Source organism: Aricia agestis, chromosome 2 (genome assembly GCF_905147365.1).
Source record: "Aricia agestis chromosome 2, ilAriAges1.1, whole genome shotgun sequence".
NCBI classification, from domain to species: domain Eukaryota; kingdom Metazoa; phylum Arthropoda; class Insecta; order Lepidoptera; family Lycaenidae; genus Aricia; species Aricia agestis.
In genome coordinates, this window is record NC_056407.1 from 21,831,216 (window position 1) to 21,846,367 (window position 15,152).

General features: G+C 40.2%; 2 protein-coding genes across 3 annotated transcripts in view; both read right to left on the minus strand.

The window, feature by feature from the left end:
- The window catches only part of LOC121738118 (TLC domain-containing protein 5-like), an 18,236-nt gene continuing 3,084 nt past the window's right edge, over positions 1-15,152 (minus strand). Inside the window, exons 2-4 of one of the 2 annotated variants that reach the window (XM_042129986.1) lie at positions 2,366-2,598; positions 915-1,143; positions 1-356 (exon numbers count right to left, since the gene is read on the minus strand). In XM_042129986.1, coding sequence (XP_041985920.1) covers positions 89-356; positions 915-1,143; positions 2,366-2,585 — 717 coding nt within the window. In that variant the 5' untranslated portion in view covers positions 2,586-2,598 and the 3' untranslated portion in view covers positions 1-88. Of the gene's footprint in view, positions 357-914; positions 1,144-2,365; positions 2,672-15,152 lie in introns of those variants that run through there. The other variant, XM_042129976.1, reaches the window with a different exon arrangement.
- Positions 11,160-15,152, minus strand: part of LOC121738097 — a 27,769-nt gene continuing 23,776 nt past the window's right edge. The window contains exon 9 of the mRNA XM_042129941.1: positions 11,160-12,274. Coding sequence (XP_041985875.1) covers positions 11,191-12,274 — 1,084 coding nt within the window. The 3' untranslated portion in view covers positions 11,160-11,190. The remainder of the gene's footprint in view (positions 12,275-15,152) is intronic.

The following is a 15,152-nucleotide window of genomic DNA, read 5'->3' on the forward strand; positions in this document are numbered from 1 at the left end:
CACAACTGCATTGTATTTTTATTTCCATTAGCATTTGTGCTATTGTTAGATTACAGCCAAAATCGCATAAAAATCATAAAAAATCCTTTTATTGACTGATGCATCGTATAAATTCTACGATGATTTTCTCATACTTGTACATTATGTAGCCAAATATTTCATACACAAGGGCCGATGACACGATGTACAGAGCGAACGATATAAGTTTCTGGTCCATTCCAAATGTATCAGATAAGATTATTTTGTACATAAAGTAGGTACACAGTACCCCGCGTAGCGCTAAGAACATCAGCAAATACAGTATCTCAACTGTGTAGTAAACAACCGTTTTGTTGTGACCACATTCGCGGAGAAACCTGGTAAACAATGAACTATATTTACTTTGCTATAGCCTATAAGCACATAAGTACTTGAGCTGGTATTTACAAAAGTGTGTATTTGTTATTCCAAGTGTCGTTTTAGTAAGTTTACTAGAGAAATAGTTAATAATGATGCCTATTTAAGAAATCTGATGAGTACTGTACTCTTGAAGTTCAATATTCAATTTTTGTCGATGTACGTTGATATAAACGAAAAATTTCAAACTACAGCTATGTTCGGGACTCCTATGCTCAAATTACTAACAATTCCGAACTATTATGCATGGGTACTTGTACTAATATTATGTATTCTGTGGCTCGGGCGAACATAATTATTATAAACCAAGAAAGGTACATTGCGTCGAGAGATTGCCTAGAATGTTATCAAGCTGGTGGACCCAAGAGTCAGGACGTAGGCTACCCAGTTACGTTTTAATATTATTATGCTTAATCCTTCAAGCCCCGCGCGAGCACCGGTGATCGCGACAACAATAGAATACAATAGCAATTCTTGGAAATTCCGATCGAAGGATATCTTTCGGTTAAAAACCTTACCATCGTGTTTGTAGTAGAGGATTTGTAATCTCCAACAAGGCGACGGTACAGGGGAAGCTGCAGCCAGTGTTCTCTTTGCCCATGTAGACGTTGACACCAACTAGCGCGCTAGCATGATGCAGCAGTATGATGTAGTCTCGAGGCGTGTAGATCAGGCACCACATCAGGTCAAATGCGAAGTAGCCCCATGACCACACCATGAGGGCATATTGACTAGCGGTATTGTCCTCTAAAATTAGGTGAATGGCTACTATAATAATTATAACTAAGTACCTATCAAAACTAAGGTAAAGGCCACACGCTTAAAGTTAGCAAAATTTTTGGCGTTAGGTAGGTACTATCTTTTGAGCAACGAATTCCCAAATCCTGTTCTACGGATACGAAAACTTACTGCACAAGTGAATCGTTGACCAATTTTTCGTCCAAAAAATACGTGTGGCACTCGGGGACTGCCGCGTTAAAGCTATAAATTCATAGCATTTCTTATAGTTATCAGCTTATGCAATTATAATTCGCATACGTCTCGTCGCATGCACACAAAGTACACCATGCTGAAGTCTGCCGACGACGTTAGACGATGCACGCCAACGCCGCGCACCGCTGGGTCGGTCGGAGTGGGGGGTGTAACACCCCGGGTGTAAGTGTTATTGTCGTTACGGAATTTCTTGATCCGGTAGCCACGCTCAAAGCCCGCGATAAAAGCTATGCAATAGATTAAAAGTTTTCGAATCCAAGTCAAATGGCATTGTAAATTAGATTCGTGGTTCTTTCTACTTTTAAGTTTTAACAAGGCGTTTTGCGGAGATAGGGAATACGATAAGCTTGAGGGCCACATAAGCCTCTTCAAGGTAATTTATAACCAGCCTTTTAAGTAGCCCTTTCCGTATTGAATCAAGGCTTAATGTGGCGACGTTTGTAACAAGCCAATTTTTTATAGAGCGTCTGTGGCCTAGTGGGTAAGTATAATAAACCTTTGACTCGCACTTATGAGCAAGCTCATTCTTTCTCAAGTACGTACAGTTATACCCGTGAGGAAACCCCCACATGGTTGGTCTCAGACGTATTGACCAAATGGCGGTTGCCCATCTGGTTAATACACACGGACATTAAAAATAACTGTCCCAGCCCCCAGGCACTACAGTATAGGTACTTGATGAGGTTCCTTCGTTCAGAGAATATCATTTAAATCAATCAACAGACCTCAACAGAGCAAAGGCCATAGATTTTGAGTAGGTAAACATTTGTTTCGACAAACATTCTGCACTTAAAGTAGGTATCTGATACACGGTCGTCAACGGCCGTTGACGACCACGCAAAATGTATGAAAAACTTTGGTCGACAACACGTTGACAACAGTGCACACTGCACAGTGTGGCTGGCAACGCGCATACTATTTTTTGCTGTTGACGACCGTGTATCAGATACTTAATTCTACTTACTTATTTAAGTACCTGTTAATTTTGAGTAAGACAAACTCGTTAGACCGCATTGATAGAATCCGAAGAAAGAGGCAACGGATCCATGCAACAGAGTCACCATTCGTGAATACCATTCTGGCTTATGTCTCGGAAACCCTTGGGTGCACCACAGGTAACACCAGCTCCAAAACAAGAAAGAGCTCAGTTTGATCAAAGCGGCGTTGGATAGTTCATAGTTCGTGTAGAGGACCATTTAATTTAGTTACCTATTCAGTATTCGCTTCTTATTATTTCCTACATCTTTAAAGTGCATAACTAGAACAATTAAAATAATACGAATACATAATATATGTAGCAAGCTAAACATATAATTATGCTAAATATGAAGTAAAATGTCGCTTTCAGTGTTGCCAACTTTTTTTTTACTAACCCACCATATTCAGCAGCGTAAACCATCAGAAACCGCTAAAACCTAAATGGCCTCTCAAACCACCAGAATTCCTCTAAATAACGTAAAGACAACAACAACCTATCTGAATATAATTTGAAAATAATACAACAACGTTATTATTATTATGAAATAATTATTTTTGTTACTACAAAAAGGAAAACTTTAGTTACCTATGTACCTATGTATAAGTAGGTACTTAACTAAAGATGTCTTCAGAGGAATCATTGTCATTTACTTGTTCAGTTTGTGAAGAATAAATTTCTTTAGTTCTAATTTTGTAATACGGCATTTGGTATTATGTTGTTACGAGCTTTTGCCAGCGGCTTCGCTCGCGTTAGAAGTATTATTATATACAAACTTTTATCCCCTATTTGAACCCCTTGGGGTTGGAATTTATCAAGATCCTTTCTTAGCGGATGCCTACGTCATAACATCTACATGCATCATTTCAAAGAATCATGGCCAAATTTGTATAGGAGCTGGACTCGACTTTTATTTTTGATGTCCCAAAATAAACTATATTTAGATTTGGTTGTTCTTATGCTCTAAACATAATTCCGTTTGAGAATTATGTCTAAATAGCCACGATTTTTTTATAATAATAATTACGTTTACAATTATTTTATTTACGATGGTTAGACTTAAGAACTACCTTTTTCCCGACTGCGGTGTGGCCTACAAGTGTATATTCGGCGATCTCGTTTCTAATTATTTCAATTTTTCCTAGAGTATTACCCAAATAATAGACCGAATGCGAATGATCGCCGGCTGTAAGAACATAACGAAACTAAAATATATTGTTTTTTTTTGTGGCTATTTATAGACACATTTCTAATGATTTTCGATGCCTTAAAATATTAGGGAATTTTTGCTACTAATGGCATATCGGGACGCCACCGCCAACCTGGTACGATTTGGCCATTGTTCTTTTAGCCCGATCCGTCCAGTGGTTTGGGCTGTGCGTTGATAGATCACTATGTCAATCAGTCAGTCAGTCACCTTTGAGTTTTATATATAATATAATTACAGCTTTTGCCTTCGCGTGCTAACCTTGCACGAAAGAAAGGCAACCCTTCATTCGGTTTCTCTGTTAAGTCTTGGCAACATTCATCATGCTAAATAATCGCTCTATATCAGCGTTAGAATGCGGCAAAACGAATAAAGATAATAATAATATAATTAAGTTTCCAGTGTGCGTCTTCAAGGGTTAGAAACATAATAAAAAAAACTAGTGGTTTAACGTCGAAGCTACCACTAACTTAAATAATCTAATCCACTAAGAAATCCACTAGCCACTAAAACCAATTTTTTCCCGCCGAAAGGTACGTCTAAACCACCAGATCTAGTGGAAATTCCACTAAGTTGGCAACACTGGTCGCTTTCTTGTTTGTCTATTCTGCCGTGCAGACTAGGGTTGTTGAGGAAGTGATTATGAGGAAGAGGAGGAGGAAGAGGAATTTTCACGCGCAAATTTAGAGGATGCGGATGAGGAAGAGGATATTTTTTGAGGAAGAGGATGCGGATGAGGAAGCGGATGAGGAAGAGGATGATAGGAAATTATAAATACTAGCGGACCCAACCCAAAAGTCTTTGTTCTGTCTGTACACAACTAGGTACATACATTACACAAAAATTAATTAAAAGGGCATTTTCCAGTGGACCAAACTATGAATCTGAACCATTCTCACACACATAATAAAGAATCATCAAAATTGGTCCAGCAATTAAGGAGGAGTTCAGTAACATATACAATGGCTTTATACAGCCGTAGTGAGACCGATTACCGCATATTATGGCTGCGTAGTGTGTCAAAAAAAGGCTGAACAAGTAAACTGTCGCAAAAATCTGAACAGCGTCCAGAGACTGGCATGCCTAATAATCACGGGTGCGCTTTCGTCAATACCCACCGCTTCCCTCGAGGCCCTGATCAACCTAACTCCGCTTCCTCTGCTTGTTCAGATGGAGGCTAGAAAGGCCAGGGCCAGGACGGCGGGCAGGACAAATTAGGCCTCCACCCCATTTAGACAGCTGGAACAGTCTCTTCGTGAATCACCCATCATGGACATGCAATCAGACGCCATGATCAAGGTGCATAGCTTTTCGAAGCAATATCAGGTTCTTATACCTGCCAGGGAGGACTAGAAAGGAAATATCCCAATTAATATTCGCCCTAGCGATATAGTTTGGTTCACGGATGGATCAAGGAAAGAACCGTGCGGGAGCCGGATTCTACGGGGGCAAGCCACCAAGAGGCAAACATGCCAGTTTGGGGGAGTTTGCGACCATGTTTCAGGCTGAGGTCTTCGCAATCATCGGTTGCTTACTAGAAAGCCTAGAGATGGCACTAGTTAACAAAAATATGTTTTATCTTCTCTGATAGTCAAGCTGCACTTAAAGCACTGACTGCTGCAGAAGTTTCATCGAAATTGGTTCTGGAATGCATTGAGACGTTGAACATGCTAGGGAGGGACAATACAGTAACGTCCCCGGCAACGAAACCGCAGACGAACTGGCTAGGCTTGGGGCCGAGAGTCTCATATATGGCCCAGAACCGGTCTGCGGAATATCTCCCAGTACTACAAAGCAAGTGCTCGAGGAATGGGTTCGCGAACTAAGCAGAAAGCAATGGGTTGAGTCCCAGGCCTTGAACACTCCAAGGCACTAATTGCTGGCTTTAACAAGAAACTGTCAAAAATAGTGCTCACCATGGGTAGGAATCAATTAAGAATCCTTACCAGAAGCCTAACTGGGCACTGCAAGCTCAATAAGCACCATAACAGAATAGGTGTTAGTTAGCTTCACGACTTGCAGATTCTGCGAGGAGGAGGATGAGACACCTATACACCTTCTCCTTGACTGTCCTGCTCTACTACAGAGCAGGAACAGGCACCTTGGTCGCTACGAATACTCATCCACAGAGGAAATTCGTGGCACCAACCATAACCACATCGTTTAATTTATGAGCAGCATTGGGTTGGGGACGGTACTCTAATGCGAAGTAGTCACAATAGATGACCTGCCTTCAGCAATAAAAAAAAACATACACAACACATGCATACAAAAAAAAGATGAGTAAATAATACAATTCTCTGGCTCTGGCGTGTGCATTGCCATGATTGGATACGCGACGCGCATGCGCAGTAAAATTCCTCATAAATTCTTCTTAAATTTTGAGGAAGCGATAGCGGAAGAGGATTTTTTTATTTTTATTTATGAGGATGCGGTAACGGTTGAGGAACCCAAAATATTGCGGAACTTCCTCATTATGAGGAAGCGGAAGAGGAATCCTCAGCAACCCTAGTGCAGACACTAAAGCGCAGTAACAGTAAGGCGCATTTTTGTGATTTTCCGTTTTTGATATAATATTCTAAATCTACATTTTTTTCTCTTTATTTCTGGCTTACTCACATTATCCTACGTTAAATAGAAGTATTTTATTTTTAACCATAAAATTTTTTGAAAATGCAGTATCTACCCCATTTTACTGCCAAAAAAAAGCTTACAGCAAGTGATTTTACTGCGATTTATATAGCAATAATGTCTATTATTGCTATATAAATCGCAGTAAAATCAATTGCTGCAAGCTTTTTTTTGTGATTTCAGATTAAAACGCAGTAAATGCAAATAAAATACTGTTTATTAAATAGTTCCGTTCACAGTCACGTGAAAACCTAATTAAAACTCAGTATATGTTAACTCCATACAAACAGTTTTTACTGCATTTAATTAGTACTAGTGATTACTAAATAAAATGCAGTAAATTCAGGTATAATACTGCATTTTAAAAAGTTAATTGCTATATTGATATAATCTATACTACTTACTAAAATGCAGTATTTGTATAGTTTCTAACTAGCTGTTGCCCGCGACTTCGTCCGCGTGGACTTTAGTTTATAGCGCGCGGTGTCAACAAAATTTGTGTCAAATTTAAAAACTTTTTAAAACCCTGGTTAGTGGTACGGGGTACCCCTAGGGCCGCGCTACACCGGAATGGCAGCGCTGAAAGTGCTCGCTTCGCCGCTGCCATTCAGGTGTAGCGCGGCGTGAGCGCAGCCCTTAATTACTTAATCAAAATACCCAAAAACAGTGGTGCAGTGTGCACATAATCTATACTAATATTATAAATGCGAAAGTATCTCTGTCTGTCTGTCTGTTTGTCTTGCTTTCACGCCAAACGCCAAAACTACCGAACTGATTGTAATGAAATGTTGTATACAGATAGTCTAAAGCCTGAGTAGGACATAGGCTACTTTTTTACTGGAAAAAAGGGTTGAAAGGGGGTGAAAATGCGTAAATTTGTTCAAATTAAGTTAGTTCCAAAAGTCATAATAGATGGCGCCGTGCGTCTTCTACATCGCGCTGACGCTTGCTCAACTGTCTTTCTATAAGAGGTGGTATCATCTTACATCCAAGTTTCGATTTTTTTAGATTGTTATATCTATTCTACGTTATTAAATAAATCAGTACTTTATCTATGCAGTGACGTAACCTTAAATCTATCAATCAAAGAGAATATAATTACTACGTTTTACTATCAATGATAAATAGTTTATGGGTTATTGCTGGGCTAAATAAGCTTTAAAATTTGGCATAAAATATGAAGTTTAATATAAAAAAAAATTAAATACTTATTGTGTGCACTCTGCACAGCTGTTTTGATTTAAGGGGTACCGCGCAAGGATGACACGCAAAATCGTGAAGCGTTCCACATTTTTTAGGGTTTTTTTATAAAAGCTTTTGACACCAATTTTGTTGTCATCGCGCGCTATAAACTGAAGTCCACGCGGACGAAGTCGCGGCCAACAGCTAGTATTAGATATTTTTACTATATCAACAATGGTTAAAATGACGCCATATTAATTAACGATTCAGATTTTTTAATAAATTTTTAGCTTAGAAACGAAGTTCAAATGAAAAACGCATCTTATTTGATTATTAAAAATAAAATTTTCATAATTAAATTATTATGCTGTTTCATTTGTATGCACTACCTACTTCTTTTATGTTCCAGAACACAAAACTAACTAAAGTGCAGTAATGCACCTTTTTTTACTGCGTTTTAATATTATGTAATTCTTGGTTTTTTTCTGTGCAGTAAAGGGGCCCCAAAAATATTAAGAGGATACCACAGCAGCTAGAGAAATGAAAAAAAAGTACGTGTAATATCTATAGCTGTCTCCCTTACCTCAAGCCTATACCGCAGAACGCGATAGAGACAACTGCAGAAAATCCAGAAAATCAACGATTCGTTGTCCCCTGATTCCTTCTCCAAAACTTAACCGATTTAAGTACTTTTTTCATTAAAGATTAAAAAAAGGCTTGAGCTGTGTTCCTATGTTTTGCTTTTTTTGTATAATCTATCCAAATCTGTTTTCTGGACGTTTGAACACAGTGGAAAATCTGGCCATTTTTTTGGGTTTTTGAACGTTCATATCTTATTTAATAATTAAATTATGAAAAAAAGGAAAACATAGGGACATTGTATTAGTGGCCGTAGATATTCAGGAAAAAAATTATAACTCTACTAGCATTATCCAGGGAGGAAACAGGGGACAGCGTTTGTATGGGAAAAATGGCGGTGTGGAATCCTCTTAATGCCTGTAATAAATTATTCATGGGGTTTTCAGGGCATTCTTTACTTCTAGGATTAAGTTTACGTTATTCCCTTTGAGATAAAGTTGACAAAGAATAAAACAAATACATTTTGATATATTTACGTTTTTAAACTTTAAATGCGTTTTTCTCCGAATCATGATTTTGCACTTACTGCGCTTTAGTGTCTGTATTATAATCAAAGAGAATATTATAGATAATCACGTTTATTTTTCTCTATGAGTACCAAAGACAGAGTAGGTACCTCCTGAGGTACCTCCTTAGATATTTTTTTTAACATAAATACTAATATTTAAGTATAAGTACCTATAGGTACTTTCAGCGACTGATCAAGAGTTCTGACCGCCCTAGGCTAATTATGAGGACGCGCCCCCGCTAGGTGTGTTACGGACGGCCTAAAAAGTAGTAACTGAGTAGAGTAGTAGTGTGAAAATTTTAACACGGTTTAATAATAAGTACCTGGATGACCGAGCTTTGCTCGGTATAGCAAACACTCATTGACTTCTTGTTACTTAACAACGCCATCTGCTGGAATAGCTTTAGCTGTTGTTGTGTCTTTAAAGCAATTACTTGCTCACGAAATAGTTTTATTATTCGCCAATAGATGTCAGGAACAGTCATATTTTTCAGTTTATCGATTATCGATAAAACACGAATAAAAAGACATTTTCTAAAAATGATTCCTAGCTAGATCGCTTTATCGCCCCCGAAACCCCCCATATACTAAATTTCATGAAAATCGTTGGAGCCGATTCCGAGATTCCTATTATATATATATATATATATACAGGGTGTAACAAAAATAAGTGATAATACTTTAGGGTGTGTACGTATTCCTCGTAAAGAGTTCACTGTGAAAGTAGCAGCGCTGAAAGACCAACATTTTTTTTCACTTTTGTATGGGGAAACTCGTGACGCTCGGGCCCTTGCCCATACAAAAGTGAAAAAAAAATTCGTCTTTCGGAGCTGCTACTTTCACAGTGAACTCTCTTCAAGGAACACGTACACACCCTTAAGTATTATCACTTATTTTTGTTACACACTGTATATATATACATATATATACAAGAATTGCTCGTTTAAAGATATAAGATAAGATAACTCCCACACCGGTTTCGGTGACGATGGCCAGTTTCATTGAAACCAGGCCAGTTACGCAGGAGTAATTTTATAGTGCCCAAGTGTTTGCGCAGTACACAAGAGCACTCTCTATTCCTTTACTCCCATAGCCCAGTGGGACGGACGACCGACACGACTGGCGAGAGATCAGGCGCAGGACCGACTTTTTACATGCCCATCCGACGCATGGGTCATCTTTAACTTGTCAGACAATCAGGTGATCAGCCTGCATTGTTCTAACCAAACTTGGAAATAACAAGTTTCCAACGCGGAAATTGAACCCACGACCTCCGAGTCAAGAGCCGCGCTCTAAACCACTGGATCACGAAGAAGAAACTACTGGAGCAATTTTTATGTTATTTGGCACTCATGAAGAATATACCACGTGAAAGGACATAGGTTCCTTTTTTGCAGAAAAATGTACGGTTTCCGTGACATTCCTAAATAACGCGGGCGAAGCCGCGCCAAACATTTAGTATAATATACTATTAATATTATAATTAATATTATAAAGCAGAAGAGTTTGTTAGTTTGTTTGTTTGAACGCGCTAATCTCAGGAACTACTGCTCCGATTTGAAAAAATCTTTCAGTGTTAGATAGCCCATTTGTCGAGGAAGCCTATTTTATCACGCTAATACTAATAGTAGCGAAGAAATAGAGGAAAGTGTGAAAAAAACGGGGGAAATTATTTGAAAGAGCTTATTTGAACGCGCTAATCTCAGGAACTACTAGTTCGATTTGAAAAACTCTTTCATTGTTAGATAGCCCATTTATCGAGGAAGGCTATAGGCTGTATTTTATCAATCTAAGACTAATAGGATCGAACAAATAGAGGAAAATGTGGAAAAAACGGGGGAAATTTATTTAATTATTTTATTTTTAAAAAAATTGATCATTGAATGAGAATCAGAGACTCTCAAGCGCATTTAATTTTAATGTTTTGTCTCGGTCTAATTGAAATATCTAGGGTAGATGAAATGATGCTAGATAAGTGCATGCGAAGACACGATTTCAGCGCCCCCCCGATCCTCGCGCCCTATATAGGCTGCAGCCTAATTAGCCTAAGGGTTAATCAGGCCCTGGGTACTTTGACCTAAGAGTAAGAATAACTTAGGTACTTACCTACTTTCAAAGGTTAGAAGGTGATAAAGTAAGTATAACATTACATAAGAACGTGCCAATAAAATAGGTAGGTACCTACCTACTTAAATAATTCGTGTGCATTTACTTAGGTAGGTACATCACATCACAAATTCACAAATGTTGGACATTCGTATAGCTATTATATATCGTAGCTATAATGTTAAATAATATTATAGGTAAGTACTTAATAAGTTAATAAAAGAACAACATTTTCAAAATAACGTTTATTTAGAAACTTTTAAATTTTACTTTAAATAGGAGTAATTATTAGTAAGTACATAAATCTTTTATATTATCATTCTTAAAGACGACATAATATATCTAAAAATTTGTTACTTCTACATATATAGACAAACAATTACTTATACTTAACTAAATAATGTCAAGTTCAAGTTGTTTTTCTACCAACGTAGATAATAATATTAATTATGAATTAATATCATTTAGGTAGGTAGGTATTACGTCTCTCTATCGCGCGCAACGCAAACAACTTTGTTTTGTCTGGAGGGTGAGTAACAAAGTTACCTGTTACTACCGACAACGCAACTTATCAACAAACTTTTCAATGGCTCGATATCGACTCGGCGCCATCGCCTCCTTTAGGAGGGGTTCGAAGCGGTGGTCCTCGGCGAGCGCGAGGCACAGGTGACGAGCGTGCAGGCGCGTGTCCGCGTTGGCGTCGGCCAGCAGCTCGCCCACCGCGCGCAGCACCAGCACGCGGGGCTCGCCGGGCAGCTCCAGCACTCGAGCCGCGCCTTGCTGCTTCACAAGGCGGGCGAGCGCCTGGGCGGCGGCGGCGCGCACCGGGCCCGCGCGGTGGCTCGCCCCCCGCCGGGCCAGCGCCACCCCCGCCCGCACGTACCCGCCCCCGCACGCCACGCGCCCCAGCGCCGCCGTCGCGTCCGCCCGCAGGAACCTGTTGACGTCGGCGCACCGGTCCAGCAGGGCCTGCGCCGCCTCCTCCAGCTCCGGATCCAGGACTTTGCCCCGACGCTCGAACAGCGTGCCCAGGGTGGAGCAGGCCGCGCGCGCCACCCGGGACCGCAGCGAGCGGACGTGGAGCGTGGTGGAGCGCGCCGCGGCCCGCCAGCTCGCCGCCGGCGCGTGCGCCCCGCCGTCGCTGGCCAAGCGCTCCAGCTCCAGCAGCCCGCCCAGGGTCGTCTCCCAGTCTTCGTGCTTCGCCGGCGCTATGCACTCCGAGATAGCGGTGCGAACGTCCCTCACGCACACGCGCTCGGGCGTCTCCGGCTCCGATTCCAGTTGAACGGTGTCCTGCGAGACCAGTGATTTCGTATCTTTACTAGAAACCGAAACCGCGGGGGACGCTTTTTCACTTTTAGTTTGAGATTCAACTTCGACAGGAGCGTCCGGCGTATCCGGCCTATGATTTGACAAGTTTTCAGAGGATGCAGCACTCCTCGTAGATCCCTCTATCGTTTGCGAGCTGTGTATCGATGGATTGAATTTCTCGGAGACGTCCTCGATGTGGATGGACGGCGTCCGCGGCGGGACGGGCTCGTCCGGGAGCTTCGTCTCGGGTTCGACGTCGTAGTTGACGTCCTCGGCTTCGATGACATGCTTAGGCGCGGCCTCCTTCTCGCTCAGACTCGATTCCCTGCGAAGAAAAACGTTTATGTACAATAATGGGCGCGAGTGCAAATGAATGATAATGGGGTGGCGGGAAAGTTACCGCGTGAGTGCGGGCAGGTTGGCGACGAGGTCAGGCGCGGCGGGCGCGAGGGGCGCGGCGGGGGGCGCGGGGTGCACGGAGCCGCCCCCGCACAGGCAGCACAGCCGCCGCATGTGGCAGGAGCGCGGCCCACAGACTGACTACCGACTGCCGCACTATCGCACGCCACCGACGCCTCGCCTCCCTAGCCCCTAATGACTCTGCCCCCAATCAACTACGCACGTCGCACGTATTATGTTGATGAGCCCATGCGTCATATTATGTAAGGTGTGAGTTGTGACGTCACGAGCTTTTGAATAGATCGAAGATATTAGGATAATTACCGCGCGATTCAGTGACCCACATCTCGTAAATAGTGTGAGCACGGGAAAGTGGAGCGATTTGACGATACCGAATATAGGACGTCTAGCTTCGATCACTAATATACAAGATACACAGTCCCATACAAAACCTCTCGAAAATCTGTCGCCAAGTAAAAGTGTTTACAAAAGTATACATTTATCTAAAATCAACCTTAATAATAGTTATTAAAGATCTTTTTTTAAAACAATGTACAATGTGTGTTTACAAAGCAATACATTTTTACGAACGACGCACGCTTCAAACTAAATTCAACCATCGTCCATAATATGTCTTAAAGTTTAAATTATTACAATTCCAAAAAAGCACTTCAATAATTTTACGGCCGCACTTCGCCGCTGGAACAGGGTGAAGTAAAGTATGAGTGGAGTCGAACTGTTCAACATTTTTTGTTGATTGTAATAATTTTAATAGTAAGTACATTTTTTAATTTTTCCAAAGTTTAATGTATAAAGTGTGGAGTAATTATTTTTACTTGTAATATTATGTTGTTCTAATATGTTTAATTTTATAGTTAACTAAAATATACGTGTATACATTGAATATAAATGCTTAGAACATACAACGCTCGCTAAAGTCGGCTTGAAAAATTGTTCGCATCTTTGCCGTGCTATAACTGAAAACCAATCTCCACATCTAACTGGATCTCGAGGAAACCTAAAAAAATATATATTCCTCAATAAAATAAATAATAATTAATAGCGACTCCACCAAATGGAACAGAAACACAGTGTATAACCCGAACATTTCAAGTGGGCATGATAAACTACGATAAGTACCTTTAGTATGAGTATTCGCAATTGAGATGGTTTATACCTCGTGTTGATTTATTTACAACTTAATTTTAAAACTGTTTTTTGTTGATTTCTTAACGAAATACCAATATTTATAATACAATTGTATGAAATATATTAGGATAAAATTAATACTTACCGGGAATATGAAATTCCATCCTTTTTTTGCGTTTTAAACGTATGATTTTTACAATTGTTGAACGATCACTGGGACATGCTTCCCAGCGGAGCGTTTGAGCACTACTAAATCGAAAGTCCACCAGAATGTTGGCGTTTGGTGCTCTTTTAATGAGGTCGTTTTTTGCCGCGGACTGTGAATCTTGTATATTAGTGATCGAAGACGTCTAGACACAACAGAAGGTATCAAATAGTTGTAAGAGTCGCGTCGTGAGTTATTTGGTTGCTTTCGTGACACGCAATCCCAACAAAAGAAATAAATGATTCTATTGGAAAATACTTTATCTACGAAGTTCGTAGACACTACGTAGAAGAGCTACGATACGCGTAGACTTCGCTACGACGTAATGGGACCGTGTCTTTAAGTGTCTAAATATGGTCTTTAAACACACTAGGCCGATTAAGTTACGCATACAAAATACGGACGGAACGCGACGGAATGGTGTGTCGTCAGTAATTTAAAATAATCGCGGGCGTAATCATGCGGAATTTACGCCGCGTAACTTCGGCCTAGTGTGTTTAGACACTAATGCAACGATTACAATACAGCTATTTTATCTCTTAATATCTACTCTTTCTGGTGGAGAAGGTAGATGATAGAGATTTTTGTAAATGCAATATTCTATGTAACTTTCTCTTTTATTCCAAGCTATAGCGATAGTCTTTAAAACTTGCTGATTTCCACTTGAATTACGTCAAAACCTGAGACGATTACAGTTTATCGATTGATGTCCACACATCATTAACCTATTATTCCAATGAAAATCCATTGATACCCTTTTACAATTATTATTAGCGTCCAAAGTTCCTACCACCGACGTGATATGACCCAGTGACCCGGGACAAAAATGGGGAGCATGTTGATTCATGAATGCTCAATATATTCTAGAAAAAACCTATTAAATTTTTGATTGAGGGATCAAAAATGATCGGATAAAAATCTTTTACAAATCCCAAAAAAGGGGTTGAGTATCAGCCTTTAGGATTCGGGGGTCTTGTGACTCAATGGTCCATTCCTAATGGCTATCCATATCTATAACCTATTGAAGGACGATCTTTTCTAGCCATTAGGTTGAGGATTCCCTCTGAATAATAACCAGCCTTTTTCCCCTATTGAGTGCCTGTTTTCATACTTCAGAGAAGAAAAGCATTAAATTAATGTTGTGCTTACGAAATGAATCTCAGTGCTAATATAATAGAGTATATTGGCAGAGAAGAAACGAGGATTAGTGTAGTGATTTTTAAAGAAAAAAAAACCCATCGAAAACTTTTAAGGCGTCAAAGCTTCTGCTATCGACCTGAATTGACCTATTGACCTGCGCGTGCATGATGGATGATGTATGGCGGTAATTGTGTTAATATCACGAATTACCTCCATTCCTCGCGTCATGGAAACACCAACAAATGCTTATAAGCTATTTGCTCTAATAAACGTATGGATTAGCATTTAATATTGTAATAGTTTACATGGA